This window comes from Gymnoscopelus braueri (assembly GCF_963280865.1).
Source record: "Gymnoscopelus braueri genome assembly, chromosome: 20".
NCBI classification, from domain to species: Eukaryota; Metazoa; Chordata; class Actinopteri; order Myctophiformes; family Myctophidae; genus Gymnoscopelus; species Gymnoscopelus braueri.
The window spans coordinates 9,834,085-9,856,213 of NC_137622.1; the positions used below are offsets into that span (position 1 = coordinate 9,834,085).

Sequence of the window (22,129 nt, forward strand, 5' to 3'; positions counted from 1 at the left end):
TACTTGTATTGTAAGACAACTGCAGTCATACTTGAAAGTATGTGAACCCTTTTGGATCAGCCAGTTTGTCCTCATATGTAAGAACTGCATTTTTATTATGTTTTCATCTAAACTGCATTTTCTGCTTAAGTTAGCCTGAAATGTGAGAAACAGTGCATTTTCTGATTAAGTTAGCCTGAAATGTGAGAATCCCAAAAGGGTTCACATATTTTCAAGCATGACCTTATTAAGAAATTACTCATATTGGTTTAAATATAGGCCTACATTCAGGATTTGGCATTAGCAATTATTGTTGGGTCCCATAGATCAGTGGTGGTAGACAGTCACCCAACCAGAACCTTTGGCAGGCACCCTATGACGTCAGAATTGTGACATCAGGCATGTCCATATTTGGGTTCTATCACAGCACAACATTGGGAATTGACGACTTTTCAACAACAAACATTTAGTGAGTATAGCTTTGAGTATGTGCCTAAAGATCACTTGGAATGGAACAGAAAACAACTCTTTAACCACATTAACCCTGGCATCCCAATTTTGTGACCCCTTCCCAAAATAATGAAACTAGCAGATCTGCAAGCTCACAACACATAGCGATGCAGCACATTGTGAGCTATTCCAGCTACTTTTGCGCGAGTATAAAACAGGGTATTCATTTATGAAAAAGATGAAATGCAGAGACAAGTTTTCTGCCCGGCATTGACAAAGTCAAAAGACACACTTGTTAACTATGCCCCTCGTTGTTCACCTCCATCTCCCACTTCTCCAGAAAACCCTGCAGGTTCAAGTTGAACGTATAGACATTAGCACAATACAGCTCCTTGTTGGACCCGCACCAGATGTTGTCATGGGCCAGAGTGGTCCCGCCAAGCTCCGTGATGATGCTGTGGATGCGACGGTTCACCGTGCTTCTGACCAGCTCCACCTCGTCGGCGTCGGACGAGTGGTCCCACACCATGCGGGGCAGAATGTTGGACCACACCAGCAGACACTGTGGGAAGATGCCTCTCATGGAGGTCAGGTCATTCTTCATTGAGGCCAGGAGATCCGTGGGGCTGTCCGTGCTCAAGTCGTTGCCCCCCAGGTGAACGATCAGCATGTCAGGATTGGGCCAATTCACCTTCAGTTGGTGGAGCAGGGGCAGGAGCTGGGGCCAGGTCATGTCCAGTTTGTTCATCCACCAGATGGCCACGTTGTTGGGGTCCATGCCCAGCTGCATACCCTCCTCCGGGGCCAGGGACATGGCACTGACATCAGCCTTGGCCATGGGCAAGTCGCCACAGACCCACACATTCTTGGGTTTGCTGCTCAGAGGGTTGCCTAGGGGGGAAGTTGACAGGACGAGGTCTGAGTTACAAAGCCTCTTGGAGTGATACAACTTTTTAGTTTTGTAGCCTTTTGTAACCAATCTGTTGGCATGGTCCAAGAGAGTGGCTCTTATCTGGTTTCAACCCAGACCCAACGTTTGTGTTGTGTCCTTGAAGTCAGGACCCTTTACAGTAAACACCAAAAACACATCATCTAAAATAAACTGATGAGATTCCTTATAAGATTGTATAAGCTAAATCTGTTAATATACAGTAGCATCAAAATCTGTTGAACCACTTTAACCCTATTTTATATATCTTATTTAGGCTGTTTGAAAATATCCACTCTACAAGGTCACAACGCAGTGCGATGCGTTGTGACCTTGTACTGTAAATGTGCTATTTTTTTTTCCAAAATCTTTTCAAATGGTGTTCCGCAGCCAAATACATACAATTTACAACAGGAAATATTCCAGAACCACTGGTTTAGTGTATAACAATGTACTAATCAGCTGGCCAGAGGGCCTGTCCTGAAATAACCATTCTTTCTGAATCGTGTTATTATCTTTTGGGAAATTAAATGCTCAGAACAGAGCTAAAGGATAGAGAAAGGAAGAAAGTCATACTGCGCTTTTGTAAATATACTGTACAGTATGTGAGTAAATGGATTGCCAATGTTTAGGATTTGTAATTTGATTAATTTCAAGATTTTTACTGACTGACTTGTCTTTAGGCCAGAGATTAATTCAGACGTTTGACCATGCAGTGGAAACCTACTGTAGCTAGTGAATATCAGAAAACCGTCACTCACGCCGGAACTGCCCACAGGTACGCAAGATAACATGGGAAATGTTGTTGAAATGGATGCATTTCAGATGCGTTGGCTGAAGCGCATGAGTGGGCCCTTCTCGGTCAATGCTGCGCAACCGTTAAGATAGCTCAGGGAATAAAAGAAAGTATATGCCTTTCTTCAGTAATGATGAGACTTGAAAACGTTTTTGTGGCTGTTGTTTATTTGCTGTCACATTGTACTTAATGTAACAAATGCTTATGTTAAATGAAACAAAACAGCCACTTCATTAACAACCATAGTGTATCTCACTATTATGCAATTTCTACAACATTTGTTTTAACTTAGCTGTTCCAAATACTTTCTTCAAACACATTTTCTGTCTTCAGCAGGCCATTTCATGAATATGTGTTTCAGACAAAGAATGCCCATGTTAAACTAGAAAAAGAAACTGTGTCATTCAACATAACATTTCTCTCTTTTTTTTAAGGAGTTTCGGGTGGACTACCGTCACTCTTGGTGAGATAAGGGCTCATTCTTACCCTGTTTCAGGAACAATGATCTCACCACTAGCTAATTCAGGAACAATGTCTTGTCAACCAATCGCCAAACATGTCTGGGGGTCTGCGGACCCTCTGAGACCTCCGGAAAGGGGTGGAAGCTGAGGGATACTGGATGCATCCCTGACCAGTACCTTGGGTGTTGGCCTCATCCAGCGGAGACCAAGCGGGGCTGTCAGGAGACTGGCTGCGGCTCGGTGAAGCTGATGGTGAAGAGTGGAGACCCTGGAGGGCCCCTGTAGCGCCATCCTCTGTCTCTGACAGGACGTCCCACAGGTTGTGGGGACCGATGTCTGGGTCTGCAGGGCTTTCGTCTAAAGCTGGGGGTGGCACATCCAAACACGGGTGCCCAACCAAGTAGGCTTAAACCAGCATGAGATAAAATGACTCAGTTCTACTGAGGTCAAAAGAGACGACACTGTGTAAGCTACATTGTGTAGGTCACAACCGGTTTAAACAGTTTTGAAGTCCATCAACTGTAAGTCAAACTGTGCGTTTTTTTTTATATATTCATTGAAAAGAAAAGAAAAAGTAATAACTGGAAAGGCGCAAGTGTGGTTGCCCCGACACGAGTCGTGGGTTGCGGCCGCCGGGACCCGAGGAATACGCTGGGAGGAACAGCGTCAGAGGCCATACGACGTGCAATTCAGATTTGGTGCTGATCGGATCCTGCATTCGGATCCTGCGTTCGGGATATATGTTTTCATTAATTAGTTTTAATTTTAAGAAATAGGCCCCTCCCAATAATTTTGCAAGCCAATAACATTGTCACATCACTCCTGAGATCATGTGTATTTCAGTTTAAGGGGATTGATTCACCCAAACATCATGTTTTTGCATGAATTTGTTACATTTTGGTTATTTGTGGTGCCCATGGGTCAAAGTGTATATCATTTTGGCGCTTCGTTGAGTGCATGACCCTCGACATGTGACTCAAATTTGGGGTTGATTGGACGTTTTGATCATGATTTCTGGTATTTTTTGTCAAATAGACCCCTCCCACTAACTTTGGAATCAAAATTCTGCCATTAAAATGTTTATCACCCAGAGATCACGTGTACCAATTTGTGTGAGATTTGGACAAAATCTGTAGGAGGAGCAAAGGTATGTTTTGAAGAAAAATCTAGGCAGACTCAAAAGTGCGTGGCCTAATTGGGAGTTGCGTCATGACCCAAGGAATCCAGGGGAAAATACATTTTGATTCTATGACCTACAGTTCAAGAGTTATAGGCCAAAACGTAAAGTGGGCTGTATAGTGCCACCATGAGGCCAACTGGTGTAATTATTTTTTCCTGGGTAGGCCATTGTACTGTGAACCTCTCTTTCAAGTGTGCTAACTATAGCCCTTACGGTTTCCGAGAGAAAAATACTTGAATGTGAGTTTTCGCATTTTCCCACTCAAGTCAATGGGAAAAAATTATTTACTTATAAATTGATATAAATTAAACTATACAACGTATCGCTTAGCAAAATGGCAGCACACGATTCCCGGTGAAGCCGGTCGATTTGACATATGGCTCCAGTGTGTGCCGCCAAAACTGTGTAGCGGGACAAAATAAAGTTTATGATATAAATAAGTAAAGTCGACCAAGTACTATAGTGTGCTGCCCTTTCGGGCAACCACATTAATCAAAGCATTTGTTCTTGGAAAATACGCTTTTGGACGGTGGTGAAAACAATATTTCTAGCCCTGATTGTCCACCTTGAAATAACTGATATAAAATCTACAAGTGGAGAACATTTGACAGACCAATGTCCTCTTTTCTTCCTGGCACTGAATGTTTTAGATTTAGTTTTAAATGTATTGTTCCTTTATGCTGCACGGTATTATACAACACGTTGCTGATGTTTTTGCCAGGCTGGGTGGCCTACCATGGGCTGTGTCAGCCGTGGGGTGCAATCTTTAGTCTATTCAGGCACAATAAAAAAACACAATCAACAATTACTTTTAGATTACTTATGTCATCATACGAAGGCAAAACAAATGTGGTTTAAAATGTGTCATTTGTCGAAATGGGTGTGTGATTCAATATAATGGTATTTTGTTTTTGTCTCATGTTTTCTCTACCTCTGTATTGGTACTGTACTAGCGGGATAATGTTGCTATCCTCGTTTTTGCAACCCAGTGTTTCCTTGTTGTGCTCCGCCCTCTTCTCAGGTAACCACTGGTTGGATTGATCCAGCTGCAACACACGCAACACACACACACACACACACACACACACACACACACACACACACACACACACACACACACACACACACACACACACACGCAAACACACACACACACACACACACACACACACACACACACACACACACACACACACACACACACACACACACACACGCAAACACACACACACACACACACACACACACACACACACACACACACACACACACACACACACACACACACACACACACACACACAAACACACACACAGAGCTTACACAATAAACTCACTAAAGAACATTAAACTGGCACGCACAATCGGCAAATATAGAGGAGGTATTATTATCCACAAAGAGAACAAATAAGCACACTTTTGTTGTGTTTTTATTTAAAACAGTCTGCAACCAAATTTTTCTTTGGACAACTCTAAAATGCAAAATTACGGTACTTTACTATTCAATAATTTCATTTTCACTAAGTCCTACCTCATCTTTCTGGTCGGCCTTGATGTCATCTTCACTGTTTGCTGTGCCCTGCAGACTGGAGGTGGACGCTGAGTCTGCTGATAAATTGAACCGAACTCTTTTGGTAGATTCGGCTCGGTCGCGGGGCAGCAGGTTGTCGTCAGAGATCATGGGACTTGCGCTGTCAAGGAACGGCTCAAATTCCTCGGATGCCGTTTGACCAGCAGATGACTGACTAGCGGCTAGTTGATGGGGAGGGCTGAGCTGGGGAGGGCTTGGAATTTCTTTGGGAGCCGGCGGTCTAAAAGGAGGGGACTGTTGGCTCAAGTGAGGTACGGCATCATGAGGGTAGGAGGAGCTGGATGGAGGTTCAGTAGAGCTGGAGGAGGAGGAGGTGAGGACAGAGGACTGTCTGGCTTGAGGAGGAAGAGCAGGCTTAGGAGGAGGGGGTGAGGAACGTTGGTGCAGGTCGGAAGGAGGAGGAGGTGGACTGTCCAAATTGGGTTGATCATCATCCAGGTGATCGTAATGCCGGTCTTCGCAGGGATCTTCATAAACGTACGGTGTGGTGTACAAGCAGTTGACATAGGATTGGTTTCTATAGGGGCGGCGGCCACGGGGACTATCGCCATATAGGCGGGTGTGAAAGTTGTGTTCGCCAGAGGGACGATCCATGTAGCTCTCACTGTAGCGGCCGTTGTAAGGTTGTTCCTGATTGGGTCCGCCGCCATTATAATAGCGTTTTTCCAGCTCATCGTAGGGTCTTCTAGGGTCCAGAGGGGATGGGGAGTACCGGCCAGGACTATCGAACCGTTTCTTCAGAATGGACCGGACCTGCTTGGCAGGCCGCCGTCCATGGCCGTAGTCGATCCAGGTACTCGGGCCTGGCTCTGCTGCCCTGGGGTCTAGGGGCAACACCAAGGCCTTCTTGTGGGCGATCATCTGGTTCAGCTCATCTAGCTCCTTCTGCTTCCTGGCCAGCTCATCCTCCATCAGTAGCCCTTGCCCTGGTTCCTCCCTGCTCCTCTTGCTTCTGCTGCTCCCCTTAGCAGCGTGAGGCGAGCTGTGATTGTGATTTGAACAAGAGACTGAGGAACTTGTTCAAAGCTTTATTATGTACTTTATGTATAATTTACTCCAAGTCGTATTCCTATCTTAAAGAATAACTGCAATTTGTGGGTGGTTTGCAATAATTTCACAGACTCTTTTACACCTGGAAACTTAGATTGAAGTGAAGTGAAAGAACACGGTAACTAGCACAAGAGCATAACCATTACTGATGCATAGCCTACTGTATCTTCTTGCTTTTGTGGGAAGCCCCAGCAGTGTTTTGTTGCCTAATATTGGGCTGTTCGGATTGCCAGGCTAAATCTATTTGTGCAATTAAGTTTTATCAACTCACCCAGAGTCTTCAGAGTCCTTGGAGTCAGGCTCTTTGATGGTCATCTTTAGCAACACACAAGAAACATTTGAATTAATTATTTTAAATACACTTACATTTTCTTTTTACACAACATCATGATAATCACCCAGATCTATCATCAAATCATTCAAATAAAAAGTGGTGTGTTGTGTTGCCTCATTGTGTAACGCCTCATACCTTGCGGGACTCAAACAGCGGTTTGTTAGGGAGCGGGATTTTGATGTCAGAAGGCTCCACCCCCCAGATCTCTGTGGCATACTGGGAGATGGTCCGATCACTGGAGAACTTCCCAGAACCTGCGATGTTCCTGATCACCTTGCGAGTCCATTCCTTGGGGTTCTGGTGAGGACAGACACAGGACGTTGGAGAGTTAACTCATTCAGTCTCCATGTAAGTAAGGACCTTGACCTTGAGATCAAAATAGAATGTTCTAAATGTCCTAAATGTTTCCCAGTCAGATACCTTGTACAGCTCACTGACTTTGTTCTGGCTGTGAATGTAGGCCTCGTAGTCAGCGAACACCTTGAACCTGCAGAGAGAGAGAGAGGAACAGAGAACACAAACGTGCATATTCTCAAATTTGACACATGGACTTGACTAAGTGGTATTAAAAAATAAATAAAATCTACTTATTATTGCTGTTGTAACAACATTTCCCTTAATGGACATCAGTGAAGATCTTTTTTTTTTTTTACACCCATGATTACGTCCTGCCCTGAGCTCCCAGAATTCCTTGCTCTGGCCCCTCCCTCCTGTTCCTACCAGTCGTGGTTCATTAGCATGTCGACGACGTCTTGAAACAGATCAGGCTGCAAGGGACTGAAGCATCCGCTCTGGATCTGATCTATGACCTGCCTCAGCTCTGGGAGACCATCATAGTACTCTCTGGCATTGTACCTGGACACACACGCATACACACACACACACACACACACACACACACACACACACACACACACACACACACACACACACACACACACACACACACACACACACACACACACACACACACACACACACACACACACACACACATACAGTACAAACACACGCATGCACACACGTTCATATTCATTAGGACATTAGCACATCATTGCTGCTTCACAAACTACACACCCAGTAACTTGTTAAACGTATCTTCAGATTGCGCAGGGAAGCCACACCGTTAATAGACCCTGTCTTGTTCAGATGATTTATGACTGTGAGGGAGATCTGAATGCTCTTCTTTGTTCCATATTATAAAATTTAATATCATGTTTTTGACTGCTACAATAGGCATTAAAATAATTTAAATGTACCTTAATGTATTGTCTAAATTACATCACATATACAGTAGATTATTCAATCAAGCTAATTTTAAAAAATCGTCAAAATTGCCCAAAATCAAATGAATCTTCTCACCCGTTCTGGCCCATCTCGTCCACGTCCTTCACCCTCATACCGAAGATGAAGAGGTTCTCCTCCCCGGCTTCTTCCGCCATCTCTACGTTGGCTCCATACATGGTGCCGATGGTCAGAGCTCCGTTCAGCATGAACTTCATGTTTCCTGTCCCAGAGGCCTCCGTACCAGCCGTGGAGATCTGCTCAGACAGGTCTGCTGCTGGGATCACTGGAAACAGGACACATACTGGGTTAACCCATAGAAACCGGGAAAGCATAGTGTCATTTTAGATTTCTTTGGCTATTCAAAAATAGCATATATACAAGCTCACGCTGCGAGCTTGTAGATCTGCTATTTTTGAAAAATCGTGAACATTTTGGCAAATCTTTGAACATACATTTTTAAAGCAATAATTTTTAACTGAAATCTTTGCTTCTAATGCCACTCATCAAGTGCTAATTGAAGGCAGCACAGCTCTCCTATCCTCTTATCCACTGATCTGAGTACCTTTCTCAGCCAGAGACACCCTGTAGTTCTCCAGGTAGATGACCTTCAGTCTGTTTCCCACCGTGGGGTCGTTGTTCACCACCTCACCCACCGATGTGATCAGCTTAATGGTCATCTTGGCCATGTGGCAGCCTGGGCTCGCCTATTTGGATCAGAGGAGGAAACACAATCACTGGTAGTAATAGTAGTATAGAGAGTAATTTGTTTACATTTTATACATTTTGGTTTCTTGGTAGCTCTTTGTCATTTAAGTTTCATTGTACCTTTCCTCCAATCAGCACTGTCCTGGGCACAAAGTGCTTGCTGGGATCTTTCTTGATGCCTGAAAGAACAAGAAAACAATTGAGTTTTTAAAACCTTTTTAATCAATAACAAATCAGTCGTATGTGCTACCACTTTAACCTAAATATAGGTAAAAGTGAGAAGAAATGCCCAGATGCTTTGACCTGGCAGGAATTATGAAGTCAGATTAATTTATCATACCTATTAGATTTTATTCACAGTTTGTCTTTAGTGGTTGCTGTAGCCCAGTTACTTTGGTGTATTTTACAAATGCATTGCAGTCACCCTCTAGTAGTTGGAAATGCTTAATAGAGCTTATTAAGTGCAACCCTGTTGGTTGTGTAAGTCTCAGTGTAAAGACACCTCTGATTTGTATTTTCTCCGGGTCGCTCAACATGATCATGACAATGTCATTGGTTCCAAAGGCTGCGAGTTCAACTCCCAGGCGATATAGATTGATATATCTTCACATAGCATTTTGCCATGTGAATCAGAGACACATGACATCATGTGTGTCTGATTCATACGGCAAAATGCAACTCAACTGATTTCTGTGTTCAGTTAGTTATCTTGTCTTTAGATCAGACACCCACAATTTTAAGATACCTTTCTACAAACACAAGATAGACGTATAAAGAAAGGTTTGTCTGGTGAAACCAACCAAACACTAAACCAACTCATCTCACTAAATAACACACCAATGAGATAGTGCCTGAACTGAAGTATGTATGAATTGAAATATATGAGTGTACATCACACCAGTGAAGCTTAATAAGTTTAATAACAATATTCCGGACTTGTGCACCAGATGCAGTGAAGATAGAGGTACATTGTTCCACTGTTAATGGTCATGTCCAAGATTGGAAGAGTTTTGGAGGGAGATTGGGCAGGAAATACGAAGGATCTTGTTAATTAATTGTATACCAGAACCAAAATTATTTCTGCTAGGCCTCTATCCAGTTGGACACAGAATAAAGCGCAATGAGAGAATATTTATAGATATTTGTCTTTTACAAGCTAAAAGAGTAATAGCATTGACCTGGAAGAGGCCGGACAAACCAAGCATTGCACAGTGGTTCAGGGAACTGTCTACCTCTGGAAAAAATCACGTATATTCTCAAGGACCAAACAAGAGTTGTTTCAGGAGGTGTGGGGCCGTTTTATACAATATATGTAAAACAATAATCTGTCACATTTAATGGAAGAATCTGGAGAGGAGTAGTGCTGATGTTATTGTCATTGTGTGTTGTTATTTTGTGATTGTCTTGTAATGTTTAAATGTAATTGTCCATTTTGTTTTCTGTAATGTACTGTTGTAATGTTGTGTGAAAAAATAAAAAATCTAAAAATATATTGTTGAAAAAAATAAAACCAGTACGGACTGATATGGGCCCTATCTTGTGCGCCGCCTTACCTCTTATCCCTAAACGTATTAGCCATATTTTACTATTTTGAAAAACATTTTGAAATAGTTCAACTAGCCGATCTACATCGACACATTGTGAGCTTGTAGATCGGCTATTTAAACAATTTTAAAATGTTTTTCAAAATAGTAAAAAATGGCAAAAGAGTTTAGGGAAAAGGGGTAAAGTGGTGCACAAGATAGGGCCCATCTATGTCTCTCTGTGAGTGGCCACCACTTAAGAGTAGAACCTAGATGTACAGAAAGGATGCCTTGCGCCAGAGCACAGTGTCAGCCTTACGGTTGTACAGGGTGATGACGTGCAGACAGTTGAGCAGCTGTCTCCTGTGCTCGTGGATCCTCTTCACATGAACATCGAAGATAGACTCTGGATTTATCTTCACCTGGTATGTTTTCTCCAGATACGCTGCAAACTTCCGCTTGTTCTCCTGATAACACAAAACAATACAATAGAACAAAACCAAGCAGAATAGAAATGCTATTGTAAAGCTAAATTTATATTCCTTCACACAGACTATGTTGTTGTTTGCTGACAAGAACAGATTGTGTTTAACTATGGGGTATAAATTACGGTCACACATGCGCGAATGCAGGAGTATGGAAGTCCATAGGTCCAAAAATTAAATAATAAATACCACAATGAAATAAATAATAAATACAATTAAATAAATACAAAATACAATTAAATAAATACAAAATACAATTAAATAAATACAAAATACAATTAAATAAATAAATGTATTTATTTATTGTGTATTTTTTTATATATCATTGGGTTTTCTATTTATTTCTTTGTGGTTCTTATTTATTTCATTGTAACTTTTAATGTCAACCTATATATATTACATGATGCCACTTTTAGCTATTTAATCAAGTCCATTGGTCCAAAAATTAAAAAATAAATATCGCAATGAAATTAATAAAATCCACAATGAATTAGATAAAAAGCACAATGATATAAATAAAAATACAATTAAATAAATAAAAAATACAATCAAATAAATACATTTATTTATTTATTCTGTAATGTTTTTTATTTTATTGCGTTTTATATTTATTTCATTGTGACTTTTAATGTCAATCTATATATATTACATGTTGCCACTTTTAGCTATTTCATAAGGTACATTGGTCCAAAAATGTTATAACAAATACCACAATGAAATATATAAAAAACATGATGATATAAATAAAAAATGCAAATAAATAAATAAATACATTTATTTATTGTTTTTCATTTAATTGTGCTTTTTATTTATTTATTTTGGTATTTATTAAATGTTTTTTTTATTTCATGCTGTCTTTTCAAAAGAATGGCTTCCATTTACCCAATCATGGTTTGACATCGCCGTCTGTCAATCAACAGGAACGGGGCGGGACCATAGGGCGGGACCTATTTGCTGATTGGGTAATCCCTGGCTCTGGATTACTTTGGTCTGTCTGTAAAACTGAAGCCAGCTCCGCCATTTTTAAATCCCACTGAATATCACTAGTGTTTTTATCTGTAGATAAAGTAGGCCTATTATAATCGATTTGTAGTAAAAGTTATGGCATATGTGAATGAGAATGACTTGAGGGATGTGATGTTTACTTTAGATTAGATAGTTGTTGTTTTTTTCGCGGACCCCCGCGGACCCCCCGCGATTTCCTCCCTCACTAAAATGATAGCCTACTTACTTGTTAATGTTTTTTTTCTCTTCACACATTTGGGAGAGAGAGAGAGAGAGAGAGAGAGAGAGAGAGAGAGAGAGAGAGAGAGAGAGAGAGAGAGAAGTTGCCACAATAAGGTGTCAACGAGGTGGTCAGCAGTGTAAATGGCTCTTACAATTTAAATAAGGCTACAATGACCAGTTACAGATACACTTCATCCACCTGAAAGGTGCGAATAGTTGCTACTATACTTTTTGGGAGGGATGTTCAGCAATAAAAATGACCCAAAAAAATGACCGTATCAGTATGCTCAGGTTTAAAAACGTGACAGTGCTTACAGACAAATTATATGCTTGGCTTGATTAATAAGCTAAATTGAAAAAAGAAAGAAAAAAACAGATTACAGGACAACAATATCAGATATCCCCATCATGCAAGAATAAAGACAGTAAACTCAAATAGCATTCAATGTGGGTTAATAATGAAAAAATATGTAATCAGTTACTTCAACTTGATTATATGCAAGTATAAAGACCGTAAAACTATATATACATTGGGGGTGGTTAATAAGGAATAATACAAATTAATATTTGATGGGGCGCTGGGTCCGCGGAAGTTTACACAATTGTGGAGGGGGTCCTTTGGTCCTATAAGGATGGGGACCCTTGAGATAGAGAATGCCAGTGTTAAACATTACTTACAGCGGCCCTGAAGGTTAAATCTGTACTCCAGGTTGAACACCTGTATATCGGTATCAGAGAATGAACATTTTAAATTGAATGTTCAATAAGGAGGTTCAAGCATGTTTGTTTTTACTTTATTTTCTTTTTTCCCCAGTTTTTTTTCCATAAGCAGAATTAGAGGGTATCCAACAACATAATTGTGATTTGTTTTGGTTTTAATTTCATTTAATTGTATTATTTAAAAAATATTGTGTTATATATACATCGTGGGTTTTCCTTTCCTTTAATGCCTATGCGAACCCGGGGGTCTGGTGAAGGGGTTAAGAAGCGGCCTGGGTTGTTTTACAATCACATGACCACCAGATCAGAGGAAGAGAATGTCCCTATTTCTAGCAGGCAAACTATAGAGTACATGAATACATTAATGATCACTGACTGATCTATGTACAATGTACTGAAAATATATGCTTTTTTATGATAGTGTGTGATGTTGTGTGAACTGTTTGCCCATACATAGTGATGTGATGTAATGTCTCTCCCCTCTGAAAAGCTTTTTAAAAAATAAAATGAAAAGTTGGTAACCAAAGAAAATAAGCAGGTTCAGAGGGTATCCAGATATATATGGTTTGTTTTTGTCTTTATTTTATGTTCTAAAATGTTTTGTTATACATAATTGTTTTCTTTTCTGAGGGTAAATTAGTAATGTCTGTGAGAACCCTGGGGTCTAGTGTGGTTTGTTTTGCAACCACAGGACAGCTATGTCATAGGAAGAGATAGATATTATTGTTGTAAGCAAGCAAACAGCCGAATACATTAATATATATCACTGATAGACAATCTGTACACTGGAAAAAGAGGCACCTCTTTCATTTGCAGTGGGAAATTGTGTGAACTGTTTGTCTCTGCTTACATGACATTATATCTTATTGATCAATCACCCAATTATGATCAATAAGCTCAAAGCAATAGGTTTTGATGATACGTCAGTGAACTGGATGAGATCCTACCTGGAAGGGAGGGAGCAAGTGGTGGAAGTAAACGGCACCCAGTCCCCCCCCCTCCCTGTGACTTGTGGTGTCCCACAAGGAAGTATACTAGGACCTTTACTGTTCCTGATATATGTGAATGACATGTCATCGGCCTGCGACTGCAAGCTGTTCCTGTTCGCAGATGACTCGGCCCTGCTAACAGGGACAGGCTGCAGGTTGAGAAAACTCTCAGCTCCGAACTCAACAAAATCTGCATCTGGCTCTCTGACAACAAACTTTCATTACACCTGGGTAAAACTGAATCCATCCTCTTTGGGTCCAGTCCTAACCTTAGCAGAGAGTTTCACGATCAAAGTGGGTGATGATGTCATCAAAAGAAAGGATGAAATTACCTACCTGGGCTCCATCTTGGAGGCAAACCTCTCTGGTAACCAAAACGCCGAAAAAGTGATCAAAAATGTCAACCAAACAACACGCTATTTGTGGAGGATTGATCGCCTAGTCAGTAAGAATACTCTGAAGATTCTTGCAGGGGCCCTCATTCAAGGTCATTATGATTATGCATGCACTTCATGGTATCACAACACCTCCAAGGCCTTAAAAACAAGGCTCCAAACATCCCAAAACAAACTTGTAAGGCTACTTCTTGGCCTCAATCACAGAACCCATCTAACCCCTGCTCATTTTGCTAGGATTGGATGGCTTAGGGTTGAGGACAGAGTACAGCAACTTGCTATGGGCCTGGTCTTCAAGATACACCACAACATTTGGATCCCCCTGTATTTGTCAAAATACTTCCAAAATGTTAATGCAGTCCATGATCATAACACCAGAGGCAGCTCCACAAATCATGTTCAACCCAGATTTGGCTCAACTAAGGGTATGAACTCGTTCTCATGCTATTCATCAAACATGTGGAATGCCCTACCACAAGGAGTAAAGGAGTATAAAACCCTACTCACTTTCAAAACTGCCCTAAAGATACACCTTCAGGAGGCTGCAATTCGAAAATGGCCCCTGTCTAAGTCTTAACCTACCCCCCCTACTTCATTTTCCTCTTTTGTATATATATATATTATTTTTTTTCTCTCGTCATACCAGTAACCTGAAAGCTGATTGTATGACATTCTGTATAGTAGTGTGTATATCTGCCTGCCTCTTATATTTCATCATGATTTGTGTGCATGGGGTTCTCATCTTAAACAAGCTTAGTGCTTAATGAGGGTTTCCAGTTTAGTAGACCTTGTATCGTGAATTTGTACTTCCATGTACTGTTATGTACTGTCATGTACTATTCTCATGTCTTTCTAAATAAACTACATCAATCAATCAATCAAAGGAAAGGAAAACCCACAATGTATATATAACACAATGTTTTTTAAATAATACAATTAAATGAAATGAAAACCAAAACAAATCATAATTATGTTGTTGGATACCCTCTAATTCTGCTTATGGAAAAAAAACTGGGGAGAAAAGAAAAGACATGGCATTCTCTATCTCAAGGGTCCCCATCCTTATAGGACCAAAGGACCCCCTCCACAATTTTGTAAACTTCCGCGGACCCAGCGCCCCATCAAATATTCATTTGTATTATTCCTTATTAACCACCCCCAATGTATATATAGTTTTACGGTCTTTATACTTGCATATAATCAAGTTGAAGTAACTGATTACATATTTTTTCATTATTAACCCACATTGAATGCTATTTCAGAATCAGAATCAGAATCAGAATCAGTTTTATTGTCACATCACAGGTTTACAAGGTAAAAAAGTGGGTGAAATTCTTTTTTGTACATCGTTCCCATCGCAACGTTAGTTTCCATAGAAAGAAGAGGGGGGGGGGGGAGAAGAAGAGGGTGGGGGGCAGGTGGGAAGGAGATCAAAAACAAGAGAGCAACAGAAGGCCAGACAAGTTATCTACATATTTACAAATTACCTGAGATAATAAAAAAACTAAAAAACTAAACTAAGGTGCCTGAGCATAGCAGCAATGTATTGTATACTGTGCATGTTATACTTATACTGTGCATGATAGACAAAGGACGTTAAGGTGCTTAGAGGAAAAGGAGCACAATAAAAAGACCCAAAAAAGTCAGTGCGTTATACAAGGGATTAAGGTGCAAAAGGTCAGTGCGTGTCCACCTAGAGTGGACTGACCCTAGTATAATCCGCATGTAGCTCCATGAGGGAGTGCAACAAAAAGTCATTTGTACCTGGTGTAGTCCACAGGTGTGTCCGAGGGGGGGCTAAAGTCCAAGTCATTGTCCCTGGTATAATCCACAGGTGTGTTCAGGAAGAGCCAGAAAAGTCTGCGCCGCCTGCTGTCAGGCTGCTGAACTCATCCAGGCTTATGCCCCATTCAGCATTCTGACAGCAGCTGGATTGAAACTACACCAAAATCTGGTGGTGGAACTCTTGATACTGCGGTAGAGCCCCTTGCCCGGTCGCGGTCGTTGTAGGGGGTTGAACAGTCTGTGACTTGGGTGGTGCTTGTCCTTGATGATGCGCTTGGCTTTGACCACGCACCGCTTTTTGTACAGTTCCTGGAGCGCTGGGAGCTCGATTCCCATTATCCGCTCTGCCGATCGCACTACTCGTTGTAGGCTGACCTTTTCTCGGGCAGTGCAGTTCCCGTACCAGGCCGTGACACAGCCTGTTAGGATGCCTTCAACAGAACTGTTGTAGTACAGCCTGAGGATGCGACGTCCTACTCCGAGCTTCTTCAGGCGGCGGAGCCAGTACAGTCGCTGCTGAGCCTTTTTCCTCACGTGTGTGGAGTGCGTCTCCCATTTGAGGTCCTCCTCGATGTGTACTCCGAGGAACTTGAACTCGCTGACCCTTTCCACTGCAGCACCGTCGATGAGGATGGGCGCATGGTCTCTCCGCGGCCTCCTGAAGTCCACGATCAGTTCTTTGGTCTTGTCGACGTTAAGAGAGAGGTTGTTCTCACGGCACCAGTGTGCCAGTGATTTGATCTCCTCTCTGTAGTCAGACTCGTCGTTGTTGACGATTCGGCCTATCACTGTCGTGTCGTCCGCGTACTTTATGATGGTGTTGGAGACATGTGTGGCTATGCAGTCATACGTGTACAGGGAGTAGAGGAGAGGGCTCAGCACGCATCCCTGGGGTGCTCCGGTGTTGAGGGTCAGGGGGTCGGATGTGATGCTGCCCATTCTCACCACCTGATGTCGGTTGGACAAGAAGTCCTGTATCCAGTCGCACATGCTTGGGTGTAGCCCTAGGTGTCTGAGCTTTTTGTCAAGTATTGCTGGGACAATGGTGTTGAATGCTGAGCTGTAGTCCACGAACAGCATACGTACATATTTGTCCTTCAGCAGCTTGTTGTCCATGTGCGAGAGGACGGTGTGGAGAGCCATGGCAATAGCGTCGTCGGTGGATCTGTTTTTGCGGTATGCATACTGCCACGGATCCAGCGAGGCAGGTAGCGTGGAGCTGATGTATTCCCTCACCAGTTTCTCGAAACACTTGCTGACGATCGGGGTGAGAGCAACAGGTCTCCAGTCGTTCAGGCATGTCACTTTGGCCTTTTTGGGAATGGGCACAATGGTTGACATTTTGAACCCTGCAGGGACCACAGCCAGGGAGAGGGAGAGGTTAAAGATGTCAGCGAAGACACCCGCCAGCTGGTCTGCACATGTCTTAAGGACCCGGCCTGGAATCCCATCAGGTCCGGCTGCCTTGTGGATGTTGACCCGTGTGAAGGCTGTACGCACTTCTCTCTCCGAGATGGTTAGAGGAGGGTTCTCCTCTGCTGGTGCTGCTGATGGCCCCGCTTGGCTGCCGCGGTTGGAGCTGATCTCAAACCGGCCGTAGAAAGTGTTCAGTTCGTTGGGGAGGGAGGCAGGCGGGTTCACCTCGCTTCTGGTTCTTGTTTTGCAGTCTGTCAAGGTGTGTACTGCCTGCCATGTGCTCCTGATGTCGCCACTGCTGAGTTTGTCTTGCATCTTTTTTGTGTAGGCCTTTTTCGCCTTCCTGATGGCGCTGTTTAGGGCCGCGCGCGTCGTGTTGCGCGTTTCCACGTCGCCAGATTTGAAACCAGCGTCCCGTTCATGCAGACAGCATTTGAGTTTACTGTCTTTATTCTTGCATGATGGGGATATCTGATATTGTTGTCCTGTAATCTGTTTTTTTTCTTTCTTTTTTCAATTTAGCTTATTAATCAAGCCAAGCATATAATTTGTCTGTAAGCACTGTCACGTTTTTAAACCTGAGCATACTGATACTGTAATTTTTTTGGGTAATTTTTATTGCTGAACATCCCTCCCAAAAAGTATAGTAGCAACTATTCGCACCTTTCAGGTGGATGAAGTGTATCTGTAACTGGTCATTGTAGCCTTATTTAAATTGTAAGAGCCATTTACACTGCTGACCACCTCGTTGACACTTATTGTGGCAATCTCTCTCTCTCTCTCTCTCTCTCTCTCTCTCTCTCTCTCTCTCTCTCTCTCTCTCTCTCTCTCTCTCTCTCTCTGATCTATTTACCAAATGTGTGAAGAGAAAAAAAACATTAACAAGTAAGTAGGCTATCATTTTAGTGAGGGAGGAAATCGCGGGGGGGTCCGCGGGGGTCCGCGAAAAAAACAACAACTATCTAATCTAAAGTAAACATCACATCCCTCAAGTCATTCTCATTCACATATGCCATAACTTTTACTACAAATCGATTATAATAGGCCTACTTTATCTACAGATAAAAACACTAGTGATATTCAGTGGGATTTAAAAATGGCGGAGCTGGCTTCAGTTTTACAGACAGACCAAAGTAATCCAGAGCCAGGGATTACCCAATCAGCAAATAGGTCCCGCCCTATGGTCCCGCCCCGTTCCTGTTGATTGACAGACGGCGATGTCAAACCATGATTGGGTAAATGGAAGCCATTCTTTTGAAAAGACAGCATGAAATAAAAAAAACATTTAATAAATACCAAAATAAATAAATAAAAAGCACAATTAAATGAAAAACACTAAAAAATAAATAAATGTATTTATTTATTTATTTGCATTTTTTATTTATATCATCATGTTTTTTATATATTTCATTGTGGTATTTGTTATAACATTTTTGGACCAATGTACCTTATGAAATAGCTAAAAGTGGCAACATGTAATATATATAGATTGACATTAAAAGTCACAATGAAATAAATATAAAACGCAATAAAATAAAAAACATTACAGAATAAATAAATAAATGTATTTATTTAATTGTATTTTTTATTTATTTAATTGTATTTTTATTTATATCATTGTGCTTTTTATCTAATTCATTGTGGATTTTATTAATTTCATTGCGATATTTATTTTTTAATTTTTGGACCAATGGACTTGATTAAATAGCTAAAAGTGGCATCATGTAATATATATAGGTTGACATTAAAAGTTACAATGAAATAAATAAGAACCACAAAGAAATAAATAGAAAACCCAATGATATATAAAAATATACACAATAAATAAATACATTTATTTATTTAATTGTATTTTGTATTTATTTAATTGTATTTTGTATTTATTTAATTGTATTTATTATTTATTTCATTGTGGTATTTATTATTTAATTTTTGGACCTATGGACTTCCATACAGGAGAGTGGCCAATGCCTGCCGATGTGAAATCTGCGTCAAACTTTTCATTGCCGCTAGATTCTCAGCCCCTTTGATTGCATAGAATGCAAGTGAATGGGAAGCAAATGTTTGATTTGTGTATGTTTGATCGTACCCTTTGGACTAACTGTTATTGCACACATGGACAGACAGATAAATAGACAGACAGATGAGGTCTGTACCTGTTTAACTTTGGCCACGTCTCTGATGAAAACATCGTCATCGATGAAGTCTAGCAGCTTCTTCAGGTGGGACATGTCTGTCAGGAAGTCCTCCCCGATTTTCTAGAACACAAATATATACCTGTTAGTATTACTAGTATTACTAGTAGTAGGAGTTGTACTTAGGACTGTTTTAACAAATGGGCTTACCAGGGCTTGAGCCCATCGGCTCAAGTGGTAAAGGGCCCAAAAGTGTCTTTCCTGCTGCAGATACACTGGCTGTTGATAACTATTCATTACAATGCTAAAACACAAATGTAATGTTCTGACGCAACAATAATTGTAACGATAGACCACCAGCATGAAGCTGGTCTGACACTGACCCACCATTGTCAAGTTCAGTGTCGACAACGAGAGGAGTGGCCAAGATGAAGGTTAGCTGACGCTACAAATGTGTCTACAGTACACTGATTATATTGTCCAGTCTGTTCACACAGATTAGTCTGTACTGTAGATACACACAAAACACATTCAACTACTTTAATCTCAATATACTCTATAGGTATATTATGAGATGATAGTCCTCCACTCAAACTTCAATAAATGTAACAAACTAACAATGTGTCTTGCTGTTAAAATAATTAGAAATGTATGCAGCATACAATTTAATGAATGTCTGGTTTGTATTTGATTTGACATCTCATCAGTGATGAGAAAGAAAACCGATTACACTGTTCGTTCGTTGTCCTCCTTTAATCACGGTTTGTCCACTAGGGAGTACTACTCCCACCCAGTGTACAAACAGTCTAACTGTGGGACAATAGCTTTTATACAAAAGTCACAACACAGCTTAATGGAAAATTAATTATCGTTGTCAATAAAATATAGTGCTAACGTCATTAAGCAGGAGGGATGTTAAATAAAGGTTGAATGAATGAATGTTAGAAAAGTGTGCCTTATTATAAGGAGCACAGTCTGATTTGTTTCGATACCAGTGACTTTAGACTTTAGAGAACTGTTCAGTCATGCACTGTACTGTGCAATGTTCACTGAAATGACATCATTTAAGTACGCCTACAGCCCTACACTGCTAGGTACAAGTGTACATGGATGACGTCACTTCCAGTGCACTGAACAGTGCACACACTGCACAGTAGTATAAGCAGTGGTGGAAAAAGTACTGACATTTTTCAAACTCAAAGTAAAAGTATCAATACTGCAATGTTGAAGTTCTCTGTTACAAGTAAAAGTCCGGAATTCAACATTTACTTGAGTAAAAGTACAAAAGTATTGGTATCAAAATGTACTTAAAGAACCAAAAGTAGAAAGTACTCATTATGCAGAATGTCCCATTTCACAAGTTTTCAAATGTGTTAAATGTCTAAAAATCTTTTGAAAATACAAGCTCACAATGCTTCGCATCGCAACGCATTGTGAGCTTGTGGATCGGCTATTTTCAAATGGTCGAAATGTATATAGGGCTGAAGTGGTTAATGTATGTTTTGTAGTAAGAGTATAAGAATGACCAAACTAGCAGTAGCCTAGTAGTAGTAGTAGTAGTAGTAGTAGTAGTAGTAGTAGTAGTAGTAGTAGTAGTAGTAGTAGTACTAGTAGTAGTAGTAGTAGTAGTAGTAGTAGTGGTACTAAGTAGTACAATACCTCAGCTATGATAGCGGCCAGTCCAGGGTTACAGAGCAGTAACCATCGTCGAGGTGTGATACCACTGGTTTTATTCTGAAACTTCTCGGGTTCAGCCTCATAGAAATCCTTGAAGCTGGAAAACAAACAGATCACATACAGTACATAATATACAGTAGTGTTATATTACACACATATACATAGAATATACTGTATAGATGATCACCTGGGCATCTATACACGTTGTCCAACTGAAGGAAGGCTCAGCCTGAGTTGAAGGCTGTAATATGAGGGTGATTACGAATGCTGGGTGATATTTTGTTTATCACAAGCCCATATATTATAAACCTGCTCAAGGGAGCAGTTAGGTTTAGTTCAGTGTCTCGCTCAAGGACATTTCAAAGCAAAGCCAGGAGGAGCTGAGGATCGGAATGGGAACCTTCCGTTTCCCAGGCAGCTGCTGGGAATCATGATTTGTGTGCATGGGGATCTCATCTTAAACAAGCTCAGTGTTTAATGAGCTCTTCCAGTTTAGTAGACCTTGTATTGTGAATTTGTACTTCCATCTACTGTTGTTCTCATGTCTTACTAAATAAAGTACATCAATCAATCAATGCTCTACCTCCTGAGCCACTAGTGCTGCCCACCAGTTCCTTAAGCAAGCGAGGTCACTCACAGTGCCAGTTCAGTGAATGGTTGAACTGTATGATCCACTGTCTTATCAACTCTACAGGGAAGATATGGCAGCTGACCAATTAGTGCAAGTTCCTTTTATCACTCCCCTCAGCCAGAACAAATAAAGCCCCCCCCCCACCACAAACACACACACAGACACACACACACACACACACACACACACACACACACACACACACACACACACACACACACACACACACGCACGCTGTACTCACACAGTGTTCTTCATCATGTCAGAGTGGGTCTTAGCCACTCCATTGACAGCGTGTGATCCGACCACACACAGGTGGGCCATGTTGATGCGTTCAACAGGATGTACGTCCTCGATCAGAGACATCCTCCTCAGACGCTCTGCAT

The 22,129-nt window shown here is 41.3% G+C and overlaps 1 protein-coding gene across 1 annotated transcript in view; it reads right to left on the reverse strand.

Annotated features, from left to right (window-relative positions):
- Positions 1-724: 724 nt before the first annotated feature.
- LOC308075542 (glycogen phosphorylase, brain form-like) overlaps positions 725-22,129 on the reverse strand; it is a gene marked incomplete at both ends in the record, with an annotated part of 28,364 nt that continues 6,959 nt past the window's right edge. Inside the window, 14 exons of the mRNA XM_080415488.1 lie at positions 725-1,320; positions 2,792-2,977; positions 5,315-6,366; positions 6,706-6,749; positions 6,904-7,065; positions 7,189-7,255; positions 7,489-7,623; positions 8,131-8,338; positions 8,618-8,759; positions 8,881-8,939; positions 10,603-10,750; positions 19,457-19,558; positions 21,095-21,209; positions 21,988-22,129. The exon at positions 21,988-22,129 is cut by the window's right edge and continues 25 nt beyond it. Of these exons, the coding sequence (XP_080271614.1) occupies positions 725-1,320; positions 2,792-2,977; positions 5,315-6,366; positions 6,706-6,749; positions 6,904-7,065; positions 7,189-7,255; positions 7,489-7,623; positions 8,131-8,338; positions 8,618-8,759; positions 8,881-8,939; positions 10,603-10,750; positions 19,457-19,558; positions 21,095-21,209; positions 21,988-22,129 (3,158 nt within the window). The remainder of the gene's footprint in view (positions 1,321-2,791; positions 2,978-5,314; positions 6,367-6,705; positions 6,750-6,903; positions 7,066-7,188; positions 7,256-7,488; positions 7,624-8,130; positions 8,339-8,617; positions 8,760-8,880; positions 8,940-10,602; positions 10,751-19,456; positions 19,559-21,094; positions 21,210-21,987) is intronic.